The sequence below is a fragment of the Micropterus salmoides genome, unplaced genomic scaffold (genome assembly GCF_014851395.1).
Source record: "Micropterus salmoides isolate LMB-PRFRI ecotype aquatic unplaced genomic scaffold, ASM1485139v1 Ms_hic_scaffold_11, whole genome shotgun sequence".
Lineage (NCBI taxonomy): Eukaryota > Metazoa > Chordata > Actinopteri > Centrarchiformes > Centrarchidae > Micropterus > Micropterus salmoides.
The window spans coordinates 3,279,048-3,289,698 of record NW_024040152.1 but is presented as its reverse complement, the minus strand read 5'-3'; the positions used below and the strand labels follow the sequence as shown (position 1 = coordinate 3,289,698).

Sequence of the window (10,651 nt, the reverse complement as noted above, 5' to 3'; positions counted from 1 at the left end):
GGCACGTACAAGTGTCGAGTGTCTGCAGGCACCTGTGAAGCATGGTGGAGGATCCTTGCAAGTTTGGAGCTGCATTTCTGCAAATGGAGTTTAGGATTTGGTCAGAATTAATGGTCAGTGCTGAAAAGTTCAGGCAGATACTTCATCATGCAACACCATCAGTGAGGACAATGATTGGCCCCAAATTTATTCTGCAGCATGACAACGAACCCAAACATACAGTGCAAATCATTAGGAACTATCTTCAGCATAAAGGAGAACAAAGAGTCCTGAGAGTGATGGTATGGTCCCCACAGAGCCCTGATCTTAACATCAAGTTTGTCTGGAATTACATGGAGAAAGAGAGAGAAGATACTGAGGCTGCCTAAACCCACCGATGAACTGAGAGGAGATTGTTGAGCTAACCTACCTGCTGAGATCCTTCAAAAACTATGCACAAGTGTACCTAGAAGAATTGAAGCTGTTTAGAAAAGCTTGGTCACACCAAATACTGATTTGATTTAGATTTTGATTAGAAAAAAATCTATTATTTCTATTTTTGAAAGCATTCCTACTTTACTGCATTTTTCTACACATGCCTAAAATGTTTGCACAGTACCCTTTAAATAACTAACAAATCCACACAATGTCTAACCCTTTTTCTATCATATACTCAGAAAATACAATTGTACACATATAACACAGTGTTAACAATATAATATCAATATCAATCGAGTTTATCATCTATGCAAATTTCAAAGTACATTCCAAAGTTGTTACTCTTTTATTTCAAGCACATTTGAAACATCCTTTACATCCTTGTTTGTTATCAGATATTTAAACACCATACTTAAATAAGCACAGTGGCCTAAAGGCTCAATATGTTCAGACCCGCACAAAATACACTTTCATTTCATATAGGTTGTCATAAAATATTCACAGTCTTCACATTACCTTCTCCGTTTGATCAAATTTAACAACCAGATCTGAAATCTTTCCTCTGCAATCTTCTTGAGCTTCTTCCCAGGTTTTCTGACCAGAAACATCAGCGTTATAAATCACATAGCAGCTGGATTCTGAGTTTATCCAGCCAACCTGAAAAGCGTTACACTGTCCTTCTGAAACAACAGAGACCAACTAATAAACAACATTTCTGCATTGTGATATTATTATTATTGGTTATTTTTTATGGTGTCGGAACATACTTGGGTTTGATTTTGTGCAGTAGGCATCAATGCTCCACTGAGCTCGACTGATGTTGAACTCATTCCACTTCATGTTCCGTATCTGTTCCGTTAAGTAGTTCCTCTGCGTCTCCAACTGCTTCTTTTGTGATGTCAGGTTCTGGTTTTCTGCAGACAGATTTGTCATCTTGCTTTTTAAGTATAAACTTGTGTCAGGTTGTCCAACTGGACTGTCAGATTGTTGTGTTCCCCCCTTAAGTTTTCATTTTCTGAGCTGAGTTTGTTGTTGAGGTTTGTCAGGTTATGTTTGAGAGCCGGTAGAATCGTTTTCTTTCAGCTGGTTCTACTCACTTTCATGACTTAATGTAACAACTGCAAATCAAAAATGTTCTTTTTAAAGAGGGGCAATATGTAGTTCTCAGCCACCGCTAGTGGTGTGGTTTTCAGATTACAACCAGGTGTACAAATTTTATAATAAGATTGTTGCCACACTTTATAACAGTTAGACCGCAATAAGTAACGTTACTGTAGTGAATGGGTCTTCTACTGTGTTGTTGTCCTGCGATGTTTATGTTGCATTATTGTATATTATGTGGGTCACGTAAGTTACAGCGACTGAGACTGTGAAGAAGCTGTGTACCTGAGTATTGACAAAATGGCAATAAATCTAAATTGATTAGGAAGAAATCCGTGCTAACGTAGCTGGCACCCCTGCCTTTTATCACGATGGGCTAAACAAATCGCTCGACATTTACATTGTACCATTACATCATTTCTTGCCAGAAAAAATCAACAGTTTTTAATATGGACTGCGTTAGCTTCTGAGCTAATGTGGAAAGCCATACAACTGTAGTATTTACACTGGATAACGTTAGCAACTGTTCTGCATTAGCCGGCGAGCTAACGTTATCTAACTTGACTGAATCATTGGAGCACAAAATAACAATATATTTTACATGCTTTGCAGTAATGTTAGTTTACCTATCCAAAAGGATGAAAGCCAACTGCGTGTTGGTTTTGTTAATTCCAAAACAAAGCGGCAGCCTCGCTGTGATTCAAGTCTTTCTGATGATGACTGTGTTTTCACCCAAAGTCAATCTGATTCTTCTTTAGCCTGAAGCAGAGATGCTCACAAGTCTCTGAGCAAGGGTTCAAGTCAAGTCTCAGGTCTCTGAGGTAGAGTCCAAGTCAAGTCTCAGGTCTCTGAGCTAGGGTCCAAGTCAAGTCTCGAGTCTCTGAGCTAGGGTTCAAGTCAAGTCTCGAGTCTCTGAGCTAGGGTCCAAGTCAAGTCTCAAGTCTCTGAGCTAGAGTCCATGTCAAGTCTCAAGTCTCTGAGCAAGGGTTCAAGTCAAGTCTCGAGTCTCTGAGCTAGGGTTCAAGTCAAGTCTCGAGTCTCTGAGCTAGGGTCCAAGTCAAGTCTCAAGTCTCTGAGCTAGAGTCCATGTCAAGTCTCAAGTCTCTGAGCTAGGGTCCAAGTCAAGTCTCGAATCTCTGAGCTAGGGTCCAAGTCAAGTCTCAAGTCTCTGAGCTAGAGTCCATGTCAAGTCTCAAGTCTCTGAGCTAGGGTCCAAGTCAAGTCTCAGGTCTCTGAGCTAGAGTCCAAGTCAAGTCTCAGGTCTCTGAGCTAGAGTCCAAGTCAAGTCTCAAGTCTCTGAGCTAGAGTCCAAGTCAAGTCTCAGGTCTCTGAGCTAGAGTCCAAGTCAAGTCTCAAGTCTCTGAGCTAGAGTCCAAGTCTCCAAGTTTGGCAAGTAAACAAACGCTCATTCATATTTTCGTAACGAATGACAGTCGAAGTTAACTTCTCGAATGTCGTAGCTAAAAGGAAGAAGCAGACTAATGTTAGATGGCCAATGCTGAGCTCAACATGTTTACTAACCTCAGGTTACTAAACTATTTTACATTCAGCGCTTCTTTGTTTGGGCCTTCATTGAAGTTTATGTCAAAGTTTATGATGAATGGCACAGCAGCTGCCGGTGTTTGTTGTCCTCTCTCACATACGTAGTATGTGTTACGTAGGCAGGTTATAGGTACCGCAGGGAGGGGAATAACAGCACGCTCATCAAACGTTTCTCAGACCTCGAGTCCGAGTCAAGTCTCAAGTCTTTTTAGGACGAGTCTCAAGTCAAGTCTGAAGTCGCTGTGTGTGTGAGTCTGAAACTCAACTCCCCATCTCTGTCCTGAAAGGCTCCAGCACATCAAATGTTTTCTTGGTTTTTATCTTTATGTGGAGTTTGTGTTGGAGTCTGTGTCGTGCTGGAAGCTGGTCGTTTTTTGTTTTGTGTGGACTCCATGTTGTTAGCTGTGGTGTTGTTGCTGTGTGTATGGTACAGAGTGAAAAGGCAAGAGGCTTGGCAGCGCGCATGATGGAAATATTCAACCAGGAGTCTTCACATAGGATTTAGTATTCTGGCCGTCAAAGGTAACAGAAAAACCGGTAAGTGGATTGTTTTTATGTGAGATTACTACCCATTCACACACAGGCAATAAAAAGAGATTAATGTCATTTTTAAAAAACTACATAAAGCCACTTTAAGTGATATTAATAATCCAATCTTGTCTTTGTCATTTCCCACTTTTGAAAGTTTTTTGTTTTACTTTTGGGAGTTGTAGGCTCTCAGTATGTTACACGATTTTATGAAATCAACAAATCCCATAAAAAGAATAAAAGGGTTAGGGAATTGATGTTTTTCCGAAGCCCTTTGGTTCCCACTGAAGCCTTAAATATTTGACTCGAGTTTTAAGTAAAAATGATTCAAACAGGTGTGAATAGTGTATATGGAACTTTATGGCAGCAGGATGGTGTGTGGGGAACTGACAAAAGCTACAGTGGCCGTGTTCATTGTTGGAACATGTCACTCAATGCAATTACAATGCCTGTAATGTAAATGTAGGGTGGATTGTATGATGTATGTGAGTGTAAAGTCCATTGGTGTTTACTGCAGCCTCATGCAGCACTGATGCCCAAGACAAATTTCCCTCAGGGGACAATAAAGTTGATCTTATCGTATCTTAACAGTGTGGCTTACTGATGTGTTTTTAATAGATTATACAAACTTGGGCACACTATGGCACAGAGGACCATGATAAGGCTTTGATACACAGATATACTTGTTAGTAGGATCAATTCAGTGTTGGTTTAGGTCAAATTATAGGATATGTTGAAAATAAAATTATAGAATATGATTTGATTCATCCTTGAATCCCTTTTATGCTATGATCACCTAATTTATGCTGAGAAAGCAGGTGGCTTTAGTATTTGGCCGAATGCTTTCTGAGATGCTGCCCTGTACTTTACAATAGGTAGAATACGGAATAAATGGTGTCACATTTTTTAAATTAAAAATCACATAAAGAAGAACTGTCTTATGAATTGCTTACTGTCTGCATAGATAGTTTGATTGTGTCCAGAAATAAACTTCACTTTACTACAACTTTTACTTCAACTTTTTAGTAATGGTCACAGAAGAAAACTGGCACTATTTTTCTTCTAAGTTCTGTCTCATGTCTGAGTCTGAGGTACTGCATAGACTACCTGTTTTGTATACTTACCGTAGACACAGACTGCTATGATGCCCAACAGCAAAATGACACAAAGAATCCCCAAACAACAAGCCACCTGCTGATAGCAGCGACCTCTGCTGTTTGTTTTCTTGTCTGCCCAGAATCCTACTGAGACTAAACAACAGATATAATTCTATGGCTTTAGCAGTCCAAGTTAACCAAATCAACAGGGTGTTGGGGTCAAAGTTGCAGTATTTTTACAACAAAATTCCTTTTTTGTGTATAAAAAGTCAAGTAAAGTCAGGAAAGGTACTCACTTCATTTGACTAACTCAGACTACTAAAGGCTCATATTAGCTTCAGATAAACCTTGTAATACATTTTCACACAGAACATTTTGTCTCCCATCTCTTACATGTTTCAATATTCGTTTGGTCACGTGACTGTTGTTTTAAGATCGACTTAAAAAATCTTACGAAGAATGCTTTTTGCCATTGTGTTAAAAGTAGTGGTAGCACTAGAAGCAGTAATAAAAGTATTGGTTGTGGTAACAGCAGGATTGTTGTTGTATTATTGACTAAAAAAATGTTGCAACTGAAGCAGTTGTCCAACTCTCATCTTGGGGTAATACAGATTAAAAAAAGGAAAACTAGAAATATACATTTCTTAATATGGACTAAAAAAAAAGTTCATGTCATAGCATCTTTTCACTAGAGCTTCCCCGTGTGAGACACTGTGACATCTTTTTAAACTCCACAACCCCAGTTTGTAAGACTTTGTTAAAAATGAGCAGCATCTAAGTTAAACTGAAGGCATCATCAGGTTATTGACAAAGCTCCTACTGTTTTCACAGACTGAGCAGTAATCCTCATGACTCCCCTTTAGTTCCCTTTTAATGGTTGTAATAACGATAAATCTGAGGTAGTATTTGTAGCAGTAATGGCAGTATTACTTACTATTTGTGTCAGCAGTTGTTTCCCTTCGCACCTTGACTTCATTGTACACAGCTTCCTCCTCCTTTTTAGCTGAAAGGTTGAAGAACACAATTTTGTGGTTAATAACTTTAAGTTCTCACATTTTAAAGGCTTTTTGCACTATTTGAAATGAAACCCGGTGATGTTTGCTTTTGTTCCAGAATCTTCTTTTAGAATAAAAAGTAATTCAGTGTTTTTCCAAGAACTGTATTCTGTAGACCCTCACAGGGCAGCTAAAACACAAGATGAACCAACTCTCTCACAGTTAGCGGATCGTAGACGTACGGAGGAGGATTAGGGCCACATGTGATTTTATTCTCAGAAGTCCCTAATCCTCTTCCATATATGAAAGGGGAAACTCTGCATTTTAGGGTGGAACCTCCAGTGTCGGTTACATAAATAGAAAATACCAAACTAAAACCCATCTGTTTATATCCAATATGTTCAATATGACATTTAAATATTTTGGAACAGCAGATTAGACAATTCGATACAGAACTCCATCCTTCTAAGAATGTAATGTTAGTTATCTGGTAATTCCAACATTACGTCATTTTACATTTTTAAACAAACACTCTGAGTTTAGGAAATGGTAACTGCAGTTAAACATCAGTGACATATAACTGAAAAGGGCCAGTGGATTACATTTGGAAAGAAGATTCATATTTGAATGTAAAATTCTCAGTGCAGATGACAGAATCTTTTCAGTTCAATCTGTTTAACATTTATAGCCAACAGTCCACAATCAACCCCAGCTTAAATAAAAACCATCCCCAAAATGTCATACTGCTGATTCCTCCTCTGGATGCATCATCTTATTTTTACCCAAAGGGGGATAAGCAAATGTTTCACACAAGAAATGTTACTTACAGGACAAAGAAAAATAACTTTATTATTTCATATTCAGTACAAATTCCCACTGTATTCACTATCTAGTAATATTGAAGAAAATGCCAGTGCAAGAAATCACCACTGCATATGAGGATGATCACATACAGATCAGCCACATAGAAGCTGACCCGTGTTATGGCCCAGGCAGATCTGAACATGGTGCTGGTTCATAACACCCTCAAGCACCATGTGTAGAAATGAGTAAACAAAGATAAAGACAAAATAAAATAAATAAACCTACCTTCAGGTGGAATGGTTGTTATTTTTGATCACAATTGAAGCGTAGTTGACCTCCTCCTCCGCCATCGCTACAGTCCTTCTGTTGTGTTCTGTCTGACTTGTGTCAGTTTTATTACTGTTATCATTAAACCACAGAGCATCCTCTTAAGAGAACTGGTTGTTTCCCCTGAGTCTGTCACTCACAGCTTTGGAATGAACAAGAAATTTGCATCTTTTAGTGGCTGGATATGAACTTTAAACCGTATACGGTGTGCTCTTGTATTAACAATTGCATAACAAACAATGTGCATACAGTAAGAGGTTCACTAATCTTTAACCTTGGGTATTTGCATGCTGTAGTGTCAGAAAACAATCTATGCTGTCTCCAAAATAACTGAATCAACTCACCCACAGAGGTGATAGAATCGTTTTCAAGCTTGACTGACTGAACTTCTCTGTGTGGCAATTAGTGTCTGCAACATATCAAAGTCTGACGTTGCCAATTATTTTTGTTTACCATAAGGAAGAAAATCCACCGTCCATCCTGGTCCAGGGAAAGATATCTCGGCCGTCCCCAATGCTACTAAAATGAATATTCATGATCTCCAGGTGATGATTCTGGAGACCTTGGGATTTTTCATCTAGTCTACTTATAGGCCAATATTTCCTCTTGGGGGGACCCTTCCCTGATCTTTGCTCATTTTCCTGTATAAAGTTACAAATAATGATTTTAAGGCAATTTTGCGAGTTAGGCTGCTTTGAAAGAGGAAGTAAAATATGTAAATCCTGAACTCTGTATTATATCTTTGTCCTCTCTTACCTGAAATAATCAGTTCCTTAATATACTGTAGGTGTTGCTGATGATGATCTGCACTATGTGAAAGAGCTTGCTGAACTAGGAAAATGTGACAATATGAATATTTCATTTTAAGTTGGGTTAGATTATAGTTTTCTTCAACTGCTAACCTGCATTGGTCACATTGTCAAAACTCTTCACACAGTTAGTGAAACAGAAGTGTATGTGGACCAAACTGTGAATCATTTTGCATTGCTTTCACACAAAATGCATTCAATGACCATTTTAGAGAGAAAGTATACATGACATTCCATCAAACTCATTTTTGACAGCTATTTCCGGTCCCACCACCCCCACCGGATGTCTGTATGTAACTGATAAGAGTGGGGTGCATCCGGTCCCGCCCCAACCGGAAATATGTCTGTATGTAACTGATAAGAGGGGGTGCATCCTGTCCCACCCCAACCGGAAATATGTCTGTATGTAACTGATAAGAGGGGGTGCATCCGGTCCCGCCCCAACCGGAAATATGTCTGTATGTAACTGATAAGAGGGGGTGCATCCTGTCCCACCCCAACCGGAAATATGTCTGTATGTAACTGATAAGAGGGGGTGCATCCGGTCCCGCCCCAACCGGAAATATGTCTGTATGTAACTGATAAGAGGGGGTGCATCCTGTCCCACCCCAACCGGAAATATGTCTGTATGTAACTGATAAGAGGGGGTGCATCCGGTCCCGCCCCAACCGGAAATATGTCTGTATGTAACTGATAAGAGGGGGTGCATCCTGTCCCACCCCAACCGGAAATATGTCTGTATGTAACTGATAAGAGGGGGTGCATCCGGTCCCGCCCCAACCGGAAATATGTCTGTATGTAACTGATAAGAGGGGGTGCATCCTGTCCCACCCCAACCGGAAATATGTCTGTATGTAACTGATAAGAGGGGGTGCATCCGGTCCCGCCCCAACCGGAAATATGTCTGTATGTAACTGATAAGAGGGGGTGCATCCTGTCCCGCCCCAACCGGAAATATGTCTGTATGTAACTGATAAGAGGGTTGCGTACATCCTTCCATTGTGTGTGTTTTTCATTGATTTAAAGACTTTATTAAGTAATACAACTTGAATGAATTAACTAGGAGGTGATTGTGACAATAAATTTATCATTAAAAAAGTATAGCAGTGAGTTATAAGTAAAGGAGGAATCTCCGGGGCCAGCAAAGGATCAGTAGGAGGTTTCTTTGGAATCAAGTCAGTCTTTATTATTAAACAAGTGAAGAATAAATTGAAATAATGACAGTAAAGCAGTAAAATGGTATAACGGTGAGTAAAAATTAAACAGCATTATAAATTACCTTCAACAGCATGCAGCAAAATAAGAGTGAGTTCCAAAATTAAACTTTGTAAAATCTTTGCTAAAGCTTTGTGTGACAAACTTACCATCATTAAAGAACTAAAGAATAAAATGAAATAATTACAGTAAAATAGTATAACAGTGAGTTAAAATTAAACAGCATTTTTTAATTACCTTCAACAGCATGCAGCAAAACAAGAGAGTGTTCCAAATTACTTTGCTATTGCTTTGTCTTACAAACTTGCCATCATTATCACTCCAAAGCTGTAGCCTAGTCTTAAACTTGTGAGTCTTAAAACTTTAATCCTTCTAGAGTCTGTGTCTCCTCTTCTCTGTCCTCTCTCATTCTGGTGTAGCATAGGCTGTGGGGTGAATTGAGGAATGTGCTCCACCCCCCGCACCTCCCTCTGTTTTCTCAACGAGTCGTGTTGGGGAGTCGTGGAACACCTCCCTCTGTTTTCTCAATGAGGCGTGTTGTGTGTTTAGCTGCCATCCTCAGGTAATCTTGTAGACCAGTTATTAACTATGGTTATCTATCTTGTAACTAAATACCCTGAATGTCTGACATCAGTACCAAAACACAAGTGCAAAACAAACAAACAAACACCACAGTAATAGCCTACTTTATGAAAAAGAAGCAAAATAGCTTTTAGAGTCAGGTTAACTCATAAGACTACTTGGTGCATAGAACATTTGACATGCTGTTGTATTTGAGAAAATAGTGTGGATTACTTTTAACTCATTAATTGTATAGCCTAATAATCAGCAACATGGTATCACGGGAAACTGTGTATATAGGCTATACTTTTTTTATGACTGCATATTTTCTAGGTTAATGGTTTTAGAGCGTTATAACAATTTACTTACTGCTGCTCCTACTACTGCTCCTGCTGCTGCTGGTTGAAATGAGCCTTCTACGGTGTTCCCTTTTCCGAGGTCCGTTGTTCGGTATAGGCTCAGTCTGATTCAGCGGCGTACACGGTTCTGCTGGGTCCGGATGAATGATTTCCTCCGCTGTCAGTCCCCGCGCTTCTACCGGTGATCCGTTACGTGACCTCCCATCTGCGGCCTGACTGGAGCGCTCTACATCATCGACGGGTGATTCCGGGGACACATCCGGCTCATCGTGTTCCGGGGACCACGGTGTCATGTACGCTTGCGGTACTGAAACCAATGGCTGATCCGATTCCGGAACCGGACCGTTCTCCTCGTAAAAGGTAGGGGAGAGACCCTGCATAAAGTACCGTTCACAATCGCTCGCACCATCTGCGGGTGTAATGAAAGAAAAGAGTACTGTTACCACATCTGCGTAAAAGTTTGTAAATAAATAAATAAAACCTATACACTGATTAAAAGTTAAGGTAACCTTACTTACCGACTTCTCCTGTGAGATCTACAACCTGCGCTGATGGAATGCCATTCTCCCTTGTAGAACCTATTTCCTCGCCTGAGTACAAATCTGTAAAAACAATATACAAAATACACATCAGGATAGTACACTTTAAAATTTAGAACATTTCTGTTTCACTGTACTACATAGAAGGCCCTCTTACCTTCAAGGTGATATTCGGTTGAATGAAGCCCATTGTCGATCAAGTCAAAAAATGTTAATTGAAAACAGGCAGGAATGAAAATACAAAGTGTCGATTTTTGCTATTTCTTAAGTTAAGGAGGAAAGGCTGAATGCGTACCGTGTTCTCTTTGAAGGGTCATCGCTCTGGTTTCAGGTCACTAGTGTGAAGACCTCTGGATT

The 10,651-nt window shown here is 39.7% G+C and overlaps 1 protein-coding gene across 1 annotated transcript; it reads right to left on the bottom strand.

Annotated features, from left to right (window-relative positions):
* Positions 1-924: 924 nt before the first annotated feature.
* On the bottom strand, positions 925-10,048 carry LOC119898008. The gene is made up of 4 exons (XM_038712099.1): positions 9,766-10,048; positions 4,713-4,838; positions 1,185-1,331; positions 925-1,094 (listed from the first exon to the last, which is right to left on the bottom strand). The coding sequence occupies exons 1-4, from the start codon at positions 10,046-10,048 to the stop codon at positions 925-927; spliced, it is 726 nt and encodes a 241-aa protein (XP_038568027.1).
* Between the last annotated feature and the right edge of the window lie 603 nt (positions 10,049-10,651).